Consider the following 12,412-nt stretch of genomic DNA (forward strand, 5'->3'; position numbering starts at 1 on the left):
TGAGATCTAGAACCGCAACTATCACCGTAAAAGCGTGCTGTTCCTCACTTCCTCACTACTGCGCAGAGCACCGCGGTCAGAGCTCGATTTTCTCTCTCTCTCTCTCTCCCTCTACTAACACACACGTAGTTAGAGGTACTGATTTTGGGTGAACCTCTCAGACTCGTGATTATGTAATCTCTGACCCCAACCCACATGGTACGCCGTCCCACGTGGTGATAGCAGCCACCTCTCAGCCATTTTGGTCGCCGGTCCCTAGACTCCGCCATCTTTGCCTGTAGGCTCACACGCCCCTATTGAGATTATCCACCATCACTGTTGAGTAGGCCCCCCCCCCCCTTCCGTTCCACACACACACACACACACACACACACACACACATGTACATATATCGATACACATATCCTTACCCCACTTTATTCATTTGAGTTTAGGTATTAGACACATAATTGTATGATAGCGTTTGTTGATTGTGATATTACTTGATTTGATCATTTATTATTTTGATTTAATAAACTCTGTTATATTTTAGAGAGCAGTTGTCTGTGATTACTTGTGCATAGGTGTGTAATAACAACTGGATGTAGTGGCCTGTGCTCGAACTTAACCCTTCACTCGCACTCCAAACCTGTAATAGTATTCAGACTGTTAATATCGTGAGTGACCACTAATTATGAGACTTAGTTTATAGTTTGGTTATTGGTCCCTGTCCGCAGGGTGGTGCCCCGTTCTTATTAGTAATTACTAATTAACTTATTGATATTAATAACTCCATTGATGTTGATAATTTAGTTTCATATTTGCTGATAACCAAACACGCTCCTTTACGTTCCCAACACTAGCATCTCATCATGTTAGCCTGAGCAGGACACAGCTCTCGTTAGCACGCCACTCGATTAGCTAGAGCGGAAGCGCTCTGCCAACCGTGGAAAACGAACAACGGTTATAGAAAACAATGTTAATCGATGTCACCGATTGCTGTCTTCACGACTTAGGTGGCCCTTATCAGACTGGTGACGACCGATGATAGGGGCATCCACCAGTCCGGGGCTCGATGGTCCGAACGGCAAAACACACCGCTCCCTCCATAGAGGGACAGCTTGTCGCAGCCTTTGGAGGGCGAGATATCCGCAACTCCGACCGGTGGTCACAAGGCTACAGCGACAAGCTCTAATATGTCTTGATCGTAGACACATCTTTGTTTATGCTACCATGGTAGCTAACCTGCGTAGCGAGAAGATGAAAAAGGACTGAACTCAGGATGACACCGGAAGTTATAGACGACGGGGGTCATCCGAGGTCACAGGTGACTTTGTTGGTATAAATATTCGACCTGCGCATGCGCGAGACGGAAGATATCCAGTGTGAAGCACTCAGTAAGGATGAAATAGAACAGGTTAACATATTAAGTTAGAAGCTAAAGCCTAAGTGAACCACAACATCACCTGGCAATCAAGAAAGAAGAAATTATGGAACACAGTTCCCGCAAAGCCGGGTAGGTATTCACTGTTACAATCATTAAAGGAGCAATAAATTACATTTAAAACATGTTTCTACAGTAGCCCACAAAGGACAGACCTGGAGGCCACAGTAGTTGTCCAACAAGCTTGTGAAACTTTGGTAATGGAGCTGGAAAGTTCAAAACTGTGGTACCGCTGGCCACGGTCTGATGTGCTTTGCTTGTAAAGTAGGTGAGGTGGAGGTCCTGAAAGATATACCAAGGTTTTGCATTTGGTGTCTAATGTTAGGGCAACAGAACTTCTGGTCGAAGATAGAAACCGCCCTTCCCCCTCACCGTGTGCTTCTCATCCGCCTCCAAAACAGAACAGCTGGTTCAAGTCAAAATCGAAAGGATTTATTATCCAACAAACGCAAAAACAGTTACAAACCGAATCACACTATTAATAACATAATATTTCATGAAATTGAGGCCCAGTCAGGGCCACCCGGCAGACTAGTGTCTGGCCGATGGCCCGCAGAGGATCTCCCGATGTCCGTAGATCCACAGTCTTTTGTGTGTCAGTGTCTCTGAGATGTCCCGTATCAGCTCAGTAATTGGCTGAAATCCAATAAGCTCCTCCTGACTTATGACTCATTATTATGGTCCGGCCTCCTCCTTCCTTAAAGCAGCATACTCCAATATCCTCGCTTGGCCATCCTGCACTCATTCATATGGGCGTATCTGAAAACCCTATCTGACCTAATACTTAATACATTTCAGCAAATCTTCTTCACAGTGTTCAATACATCCAATGACTATACTTACAATGTTCAATACATCTAATGACTATGCTTTTTGGTTTAAACTTCTATAAGTAAATATACTGTAACATATAATAACCACCACTAGGGGTGCTATACACTTTGAATTTTTAAGTATTTAGTATTAAGTTGGACTCTTCTACCACAGCCACATTGATACCATATTCTTAATCTTTGGTTGGTGCATGTCATTTCATACAAACATTGCCTTAAGCGTGGGAGCTTGTAATTAAGCAAAACATTTCAAAATATAGCCAAGTTTTTCACTTTTGTATGTTGTTAGTTGTTAAGTAGAATATGAGTAGTCCAACAGTAAAATATGTCTTCATTCTGTATGGCTGAGAGCTTTGTTTTTTAAAATCATATCCTGGGAAGGAAGTGTGTCATGGTCATAGTGGGTGTGACCCGGTTGCCTCTCTTGGTTTTGCCAGTCTTGCTGAGGCCGATGTACATGCCAGGGTAGGCAGCTGATTCATAGGCATTATAGTTGTTGGCCAGTAGATTTTCCTTGAACTTACATTCATCATTGTAGCGACCCTGTGACGAGAAAGATAATAAAGTCCAATCAAGTCATTGTTTTAGGTTCTAGAATATGAGAATGTTCTTTTTTTTCTCTAGTTGGGTTTTGGCACTATTTGCAAGACAGCATGTCATCATGATTCCACCATTTCCTCATGACAGATGGTGATGAAGTCTCTCTCCCTCTGTGTGTTCTGTTATCCAAGCTTCATTGTGATTTGTTGACATATCTGGGCCTGGCTGCGCATGCATTTTAGTGCATGTGAGCGTTCCCCACCGGTTAGTGCTCTGCACTGTGCTCATACGGCAGTTACTGCTGATAACGGCGTCCCGACCGACAGCGTCATTGTGGACACGTATCGCCCATCCTCCAGGTTCCCCCTCAGGAAAACACTTCACTCTGTCAGCACTGTTGCTGTAATTAGCACTGTTAGCTGTGAGTCGCCGGCTCAGCTTTTGCCATGTTAAAAGCAGTGTGAAGGTAATAGCTAGGCTCTGATTGTTACATTTAAGATTGTTAAGGCATGTGGAGAAATGCCATTTTTTTTTTCTTCGGTGAAGACTGTCTTGTGTGTTTAAATACTGATCATGTGTGATTTTTTGCTAATGTTCCCAGTTTGTTTAGTGTGGGTCCTCATTTCTTACCGCCCACATGTTTCATTAATTTTGACTCATTAAAACCAAAACAAAGCACCTCCAAAACAATTCTGATAGTGTGGGTCTGTTATGTTGTAATGCTTTGAGTTATGAAAACTGATGGAGCAATAAATTGATAAATTGACCTCTCAAACCTCTTCAGATCACATCTAAAAATCTAATTTGAGCTAAACAATAAAAAATCTAAACAGAAAATGACCTCATCAGATTCCATCAACAAAACTTTGAATTTGGTGATGCCCTTCTCTCAAGCTTAATAAAATAAAAAGCTTTAATTTCCACAACTTCTGATTCAAGGAATGTTGCTCAATATCCCATTGCAATCAGTAGAACTTATAGATTCTTGCCTCCACCAAACCGCGACCACTATCACTTTTTAAAATTGTATTTATCAGTAATTCCAACATAGAATATATTAATTCAGCCATTGCTCACGAATGATGGGCAAAACACTCAAAGTATATTAAGATTTAGTGGCATCTAGTGACCCTCCCTCTAAAAGCTTGAAAAACGCAAAAGGAATCTCTTTAGATCCAATGTTTGGTTTGTCCGTTGTGGTCTACTGCAGCAACATGGAAGTGCAACAGCAAGCTGCTCATAGCTAACAGTGCTTACAGCGCTAACACTACAAACTACAGCAAATATGCAGACTGAGCTAACAGTGTTAACCTGAAAATTGAGTGGGTGCTATGCTTCTATGATGAATCTGTTGGTCGTGACGAAGTAATCAGCTGTGAGAGAGCAGCACAGAGCGACGGCTCACATGCACCAACATGCCCTAAAAGCATGCACAGAGAAATTCGGATAACAACACACACAGTGGGAAAGCGACTTCATTCTCTGCTCAGGTAGACATTACTCTGTATCTTTACATAGAAAATAGTTTTTTGCTGCTATAGTCATGCTCTGAATGTAATTTATTGATTCTCCTATTAAACACTAGCCCTATTTTTATACCTCTGCTCGAAAATGGCATACCCATACTAAAGAGACTTTAATTCTGTAACTACAAGGCCTATTTTAATAATTGTTGATGCTATAATCAGATAACACTTGTGAGATTGTTCAGATGGGTAAATATTGTGTATATGTTTCTGGTTAATATAGTACATGAAGATATTACACAGCTCAAATTGAAAATATTCAGGTTCGCCTGAAAAAAAAGCACTTTTACCTTTTATTGACATTATGTTTTTGAAATAATGCAGCTGAGAGCCTAAAAACTCTCCCAAATCATAGCACAACCGATCAGTAGTCCTAGAATAAAGTTTTGGCTGGGATAAAGTGAAGAATAAGAGGCTTTTAGTACAGAGACGTCATGTGAGGTCGTCATTTTGGAACCAGCTGTTGCAGCTCTTACATTGTAATTTTATATACTATATAACTATATATTTCACTTTTTTATCACTCATATTATTCAATACATCCAAATACAGCCGTTTGGCATCATTTTGAGAGCCAGGGTCCTCTCAGAGCCTGTTTCTGGCTCTCATCCATGTGATTTTCTCGTCTGAATTCAAGTTGCTGTGTGTGTATGGGAGTGTAGCTCAGCCTATCATCGTTCGATTTCAGTCAATGAGCCTGCCTTTGACGCGTCAGAGTCTCAGGAAGGCTGTCGTCGAAGCCGGGTGTTGATTGACAGAATTTTCAGCAAGTAAAGTTGCAAGAAGTGCCGCGCATCCCCGAGCGTAAAATTCCGTTTGCCAAAAGTCTGACCACCCACCCACGGGTCCAGCAAGTTAGATTGACCCCCCTTATACAGGAAACAGATGGGGAAACAGACAGGATGTAGTTGCCAACAATGATTCTACCTTTGAACCGGATCATTTTCGCCGTTATTTTTGTGATTCTTTATAAAAGGTAAGCAGATACCAACGATTTTTTCCGGTGAAGGGAACTGTTGTGTTGCCGTTGTTCACTCACAGCTTTGTACTGGTTTCACGGAGAGAAAAACCGAAGGCATTTATGGGTTCTGCGTCGAATGCTAATGCTCTTGGGCTTATTGATTAGCAGTGGAGCCGTTAGCTTGGTGTTCCAATATCGAAGCGCAGTAAATCAAACGGTGATTTGTGGCCAGGAATACGTGGTTTTATGCCACATTTTCTAGTTGCTTATATTAGTAGTGTATAGTTGTGTTTTGAGTGTGTAAAAAGTGACTTATATGCAGTGGTGGGCCGTCAGGGCCTGCAAAGCCTTCTCTGCTGGCCTAAACAGAATCACAAAGTTATAGCTATTTTATAATTTAATATTTTTTCTTAAATACACTACATGTATAATAATTTATAAAAATATATTTCCCATTATCTTATTTTCTCATTGCACAGCTACTGTCTTCCTCAGTTGCTCTGCTTCCAGTGCAGCTTGTTTTAAGGAGAGCTTTTATCCAATCAGATTTCACCTCTGTGTCTCTAGGTAAGAAGAGAGGCCCGAGGCCTGCAGACTCACAAGTGAATGCCTTTGCAGTTCAAGTGAATGGGGACGATATTGTTGATTGTCATAGTGTTCAACCAATCAGATCTTTAGTTTGACATGTTGGGCGTATTCGTTGAGGTGCCAGAGCCTGCTAGCCTAGCCATAGGTGATTGGTCAGTGGGCTAGCCTGACATGTTGGGCGGTGACTATCCCAATATCTGCTGCCTCTGTCGAGCGGACATTTTCAGCCCTCAAACGCATTAAAACCTATTCAAGAAATACAACTGGGGAGGCTCCACTGTCTTCACTGGTGTCCATGAATTGAGAAGGACTTCTTACTGGAACTAAAACGCACGGATGTACTGAACGACCGTGAGATTAAACTCTTTGTTAACAAAGAAAGGAGGATGCACTTTGTCTTTAAATAGTGAACAGCAGCTCTGGTAACTTAAATGCGTTTGTTTTTACATCTGCAGTAGCTTTAGTATGCTTGTTTATATATTATTATTTGTACAACTTGTTTTTATGGAGATTTTTGTTTGGTTTTAGATGCGATAGGAACCATTGTTAGGTCCAATGTTGCTCTGGGGACACATTTATCCGGTGCCAGTGTTGCCAACTTGGCGACTCTCTCGCTAAATCTGCCGACTTTCCAAACCCTCATGGCGACTTTTTTTGTCAAAAGCTACTAGTGACAAATCTAGCAACTTGTTCTGGTGTTGTTGGAGACTTTTGTGGTGTTTTGACTCGTGAAAGCACATACCGTTCTGCACAGTCGTGAACGAGCAGCGGGAGCTGCTGTGAGCCCCTCCGCCGCCCCAAAGCACACACAGGCGCAGCAGTCCCAGCTGCAGTCAGAGCAGAGAGGAGACGCACTCCCGGGATATTCTCTGCAGATAGGTGTTGGCTTAATTTTGACACAAAACAAATAATAACCGTAGCTGTGTTTCAGCTGCAGGACAGCAGTGAAGGCCCAGGTATAAAATGCACGGCCCACCACTGCTTATATGATAGTGTTGCCCATACGTTGCTGTTTAATCTGATATATAAAATGTACACATGGACAATAATTGCTATCAACATGACCATTTTTTGGACGATATTTGCAACCCCCCCTAAGTCCGAGAGCCCCCAAATTTGGGGGCGTCGTGTGCAAGAGGTTTGCAATAGTGACCAACCCAGCTTTACAGGAACAGTGTTGTTTCATAATTTCACTGTCCTCTGTCTTGCTTCCAGGTGATGTGATGTTTTACTTTTACAATATGATCAGTAGCTTTAACTTTAACTTTATCTTTTTAACCTGTTTTCACTACTGAATCAGTTTGACATCCATGATATATCCTTCAAACACATTGTTCACCCTTCTGTCTTTAAAAAATAGAAGATAACATTCATTTAGGGAATGCAGTTAAGTGACAGTGTGGGCTCCATGGTAACTCTGACAGCTTGATGGAGCGGCTGCGGGAGGCGGGGATTATCAAAAGGCGGGGCTTAGCAAAAGGCCAGTGATTTGTGTACTTTTGGACAACGACGCTCTAGAGCTATTGGACATTTTTTGGATCACACAAATCGGAAACAATCCTACGCACAATGGCGCCTTAATGCACGGGCTGGCATGCAATTTATTGGTTTTGTGCACAAGGACATGAACTGTCAAATGGCTCAGTACAAAAACTATACCAATGGAAGATCGATTAGAATCCTTTTTTGTGGTGGACACACAAATTAAACGCATCCAAGGGAATATAAAACGTATGGGGAAAAAAATGACAAAGACCACTTATGGTGGGCGGGAGAGGAGGTGGATGGGTCTGACAAACAAGGACTTCCAACCACGACACTGGTATTCATCACTGCACGTCCCAAAGTCTTGTTGTGGATTTTTCTTTCTTTCGTTTTGTCACAAAATGTCGTCCCAAAAGAAAAGTTGTTCCAAGCTGCATGAAAAAAACCTGACAGTTCGTGTCACTGTACACGAAACCAATAGATTGCATTTCGTGGCTATTTCACAAACTACAGTGAGACTGAAATAGTACAATACTAACTATTAGTGTAGCCTAATCTGTAACTGTAACTATGCAGATAAACTGGGTTTAAAACACATTGAATAGACATGCAATAACAAACCTTCATAGCATTCAAATGTTGGTTTAGAATTTGAATGTCAATGTTGATGTTATGACAAACTATTTTATACAACCTCACTTCATATTGTGTGTATATTGTGGGGGGCTAAATTAATGTTGCCGTTCCATATTGTGATAACATTTCATTGTCTTGACTTACTGTTGACGTATTGTTGGCTGCTCTTTGAAATGCTGCAGTTATCAGTTTTACGGTGGTGTTGTATCGGTAACATTATTGTAAAAAAAATATGAATCTTTCTCTCTCTTACCCGCTCACTGAGTAGACTGCGTATGTACGTGCGTGGGAACTTAGACGTAAGGTACTGTCATTTGTAAGCCACTGTCATTTGTAAGCCGGCGGGCGGTTCTTGTTCGTACTACGGAATATAATCTTGCCGGCGCCACTGTATACACGGTTAGATGTCCTAGCTGAATGGAAAATTCCATCAGGTTCAAGAGCTTTCCTCATTCTGTTGCCCCTACCACAGCTACTTAATCTCTCCTTATTATATATATATAGTATAATGTATACTAATACAAGGAAAAACCTCATTGGCATGGCAGGCTTAGTCACGGAGATCTGGGAGCAGTTCAAACCAAAGGTCAATCTCATTCCACCCCAAACCAAACCACCTACCTTTGTGCATAGAGGCCTGCTGTTAGATGAGTAACTGGATGACTAACTGTGTTTAGATCATGGCTGAGTTAGCCTCAGTCAGCATTCAAAACTATTTTAACCGGAGCTGATCACTCCAATGTTTGGGTGGTCGCAACCAAATAAAACATTACACCAATGGCTTTGGGCCAGAAGAAAATGACCTACAATTAACTGTGACATGGAATTCAATCAGTGTTTACGTCATCTGGGTATTAATAATTCTTGGCCATTTTAAAGAATTCAGTGTGTGTGTGTGTGTGTGTGTGTGTGTAACTTTAGTTCAGTTCACACATCTTGTCATCAAATCCTGATCAGTTCTTACCGAGCCGTAGAGTTTCCCTTTGTCGCTCATGGCAATGAAGAGGCCGCTTTTCACTCCAAACAGAGTGACCACTCCTCTCTCCACTGGGGACATCTCCAGAAGGCCTGGGATAAAACATGGAACTGATCAGTAGCAGATAGAGACCATCAAAATGAGACACTGTTAATACTTACTATGATCGTGGTGTATCGTCCCAAAAAGATTTGAACAGGTAAAATGGGAAAGTCCCTGAATAATGTTGGTATGTTGTATTTCATTTCTCTGAAAGCATATGTGACGCACTTCATGGATATGTTTTATTCTTTCAATTTAAAGGGCAGGCATTAAATGGACGGTTGCTGATTTATGTGTTGCACTTTTTCTGAACTGAACCAGGAAAACATTTGTGTACACTGCAAAACTAAAAGTAAACTATATTGTCACAACAGTCGTTAGTTAACTGACTCACTAGAGTCGTTAGTCACTAAACACATCAGTTATTAGTCAGTCAAGTCAACGTCAACCACGCTCTTTTCCTAAAACTTTCTAAGTGGTTTTGTTGCCTAAACCCTAACTTCCTGTGAGGAAGTTTATTTTGAAAAGATGTTATGCATGTAATGAGTGGAAACTGACATGTCGTCCCTGCTGCGAGCAAAACTGAAGCTAGAGGGGTATGTAGAGCATCATAGTTTGAAGCTTAGGGCCACTGACCAAGCGTTGCTGTTTGACAATGTGGGAGTGAGATTGTGTTGTATTTTTCATGAATTATTGTCATGTAGCCTATTTTTTTAAATTATATGCAGGGGAACTTTATTAATTTATTTTTCATGACGCAACTGTCATTTCATCCCACAATCAATGAGTTTGAGTGAACACCCCACATAAAAGGGCTTCAGCGACCACCAACCCTCTGAAGACACTAATAGTTTCACTGTTACTCTGTGTGGCTATTAGCGCTGATCTTTCTGTAATGAGGCTCATTTTCATAGAAAAAAAACAATTTAGCACAGCATGAATGTATAACCCTTAATTTAAATACGTACAAATAGCACAACAGCAGTTAGAGGAATATTTCACCCAGCTTCTTTTTGTCTTATTTTGGCAGGTTTAGAAGCCACAAAAGTTCAAAATCCTTTGAGAATTTGCTCCTGTCTCTTTCACCAGTAAGGTGGGTGAGGGATAGAATTGATGACTCAACAAATAAAAACAATTGGGATTTTCTCCTGTGGAGCCTACTTGACATGTACTTTTGTACAGTACATTTCTATGGTTAACTTACTACCGCTTGGAGAAGATCTGTTATTTCAGCCCTTCAGGAGTGTGCTGCTGACAGACAGAAAGCTGAGATGTTTGGGTCAATCACAGTTGGTAGTCTGTCTGAAATTGCTTAGGACACAGACTTTGGAAAAAAAGTCACTTTTGAATGTGGTTGAAATATGAGGATCTAATAATAGTAATAATAATGGAGATTTAGGAAAGAAAAATTTGATATTTATGGAGCATATGCTTGCAGTTCTTACTTTCCATTCCCTCGCCATAGTCTCAGTTTGTGTTGGAGCAGCTGATGCAACACTAACTACCTGCCTGTCCACTTCAAGTCATTCACATCCTGAGATAAAGAAATGAAAAGCATCAGTCAAAAGGCTACAAACACACACTGGGAGAGGAAAAGTACAAGCTGCATCATTCATGTCCTTCACTGATCTCTCAGGTACATGGTCTTAATATCAGTCTATAAATATGCTATTTTAAGAATCCTCATGTTACCCCACTTGTCAGCAGTCATTACAAGAATTAAATGATTATTGTATACTACAATCACAATGAATTTAATCACCCTCTCTGCAACAAGTTGGTAATATAGTAATTTCACACAAAGTCCCACCAGTCACATATCCTTACATTTTGTGGAGATGTCTCAACAGCTTAATAGAAAACATTCAGAAAGCTTGGTGATGTTTGGAGAAACTGTCATTGATTTATGACCAACATTGTGCCAGGACCATGCAAATGTTCGGAACTAGTGCTGAGCCATGCCCTTTTGTCCATTGGTCAATAGCTTGAAAACTAAATAGGATGTCAATAATCTTTTGATATGCTGGGTCCAATAATGTTCCACATAATATTTGGCAGCAATCAAACCTACAGTTTCGTAGATGTCAGAAGTATTTTCTTAATTCAAAAGACGGAAAATTTATGGGCAGACCGGAATTTAGAGTCAATCTGAATTACAGTGTGAGGGGCGTGGCCTTTCAAAAATTGTGTTTTGGGGCTTTAATTGGCCAATTAAAGTCTATATTTTTCAGTAGTGCCCAAGTGAATTCCACAATATCAATTCACACCAACTGACAAGATATTACTGTATTTAATTGTTAAAATAAACACAGAATTAATTCATAATGTTCATCATGCTAATGACAAAGTAGTGATGCATAATGATTTTAACAATTCATACAGGAATAACTGGTCCCAATGGCCCGAATAAAAGTCACAAATCTAGTTACTCAAACGAGAAAAATGGCAACCTAACTGTTTATGACTACATTTATTTGTCTGCTTTACATGGAATTCAACAGGGAAAAGCAAAATGACTTACTGTATCTGTTTTCATTATGCACGCCTGTGATCTTCCCATTTGGTAAGACCTGAATGTGGAAGCCAATGCCCACATTACAGTAAAGCCTTCTTAGTCTTTTTATCCCCAGCAGGTATTCTCCATCTCTAGCTGCCACCTCCCTCTTGTCCCAGGAGCTGCCGATGGCATGCATCAATGGCCCGGCGCTCCGTATGCTATGTCTCTTACTGCTGATGACTGGGAGAGGAGCAAAGGAGCTGCACAGGAGGATCCCAAACAGGAGCAGAGGGAGCTTGGACCTTGACGATGACATCCTCTGCTCACTAATCCCGGAAATCGTAGAGATACACAACTATTGTGTATTTCTAAGATCAATTAAATGTTTCCTTTGAACAAAATTGGTCATTAAATATTTTCAGCTTCAATCGCTCTGAGGGAAAATCATGAAGAAAATGCCTCAACTTCTGCACTCTTTAAAGCCCAGAGAAAAGTTTCAGTTTGCATAATTAGACACCTCTAAAAGCTGAACCCATTAGGGGTCCAGTTTGCCAGAGAGTTGTATCCTGTTTCCTCCTCAGCAGACAGACAGAAGACTTATATGTGGCCCATATTACATCACACACCACCTGCTGTCTTGTTTGTCTGTGAGTCACAGATGCTGTAGAAGCACACAAACTGAGAAATACATTAAACACATAGTGACAGAAAACAAAGAGGAACACGCAAGGTAAATTAATAAAGAGATGGATGAACAGGACCCATTTGTGAATGTCCTCTATATCACCATGTCACCAATATGTAATTGGTTCAGATACAATATCTACTGTGTCAAAATATTTAAAGAATAAAGTTACTGTGCTGTTTCAAACTGCGGAGCATTCATTCATCATTATCACAGACTG

General features: G+C 40.9%; 1 protein-coding gene across 1 annotated transcript; it reads right to left on the bottom strand.

The window, feature by feature from the left end:
* Window positions 1–2,622: 2,622 nt before the first annotated feature.
* Window positions 2,623–11,703, bottom strand: LOC116397641 (fibroblast growth factor 4-like). Its single transcript, XM_031873261.1, has 3 exons — window positions 11,532–11,703; window positions 8,957–9,060; window positions 2,623–2,799 (listed from the first exon to the last, which is right to left on the bottom strand). The coding sequence occupies exons 1-3, from the start codon at window positions 11,701–11,703 to the stop codon at window positions 2,623–2,625; spliced, it is 453 nt and encodes a 150-aa protein (XP_031729121.1).
* Window positions 11,704–12,412: the final 709 nt, after the last annotated feature.

This window comes from Anarrhichthys ocellatus, unplaced genomic scaffold (genome assembly GCF_004355925.1).
Source record: "Anarrhichthys ocellatus isolate YVR2014 unplaced genomic scaffold, GSC_Weel_1.0 scaffold70, whole genome shotgun sequence".
NCBI lineage: Eukaryota > Metazoa > Chordata > Actinopteri > Perciformes > Anarhichadidae > Anarrhichthys > Anarrhichthys ocellatus.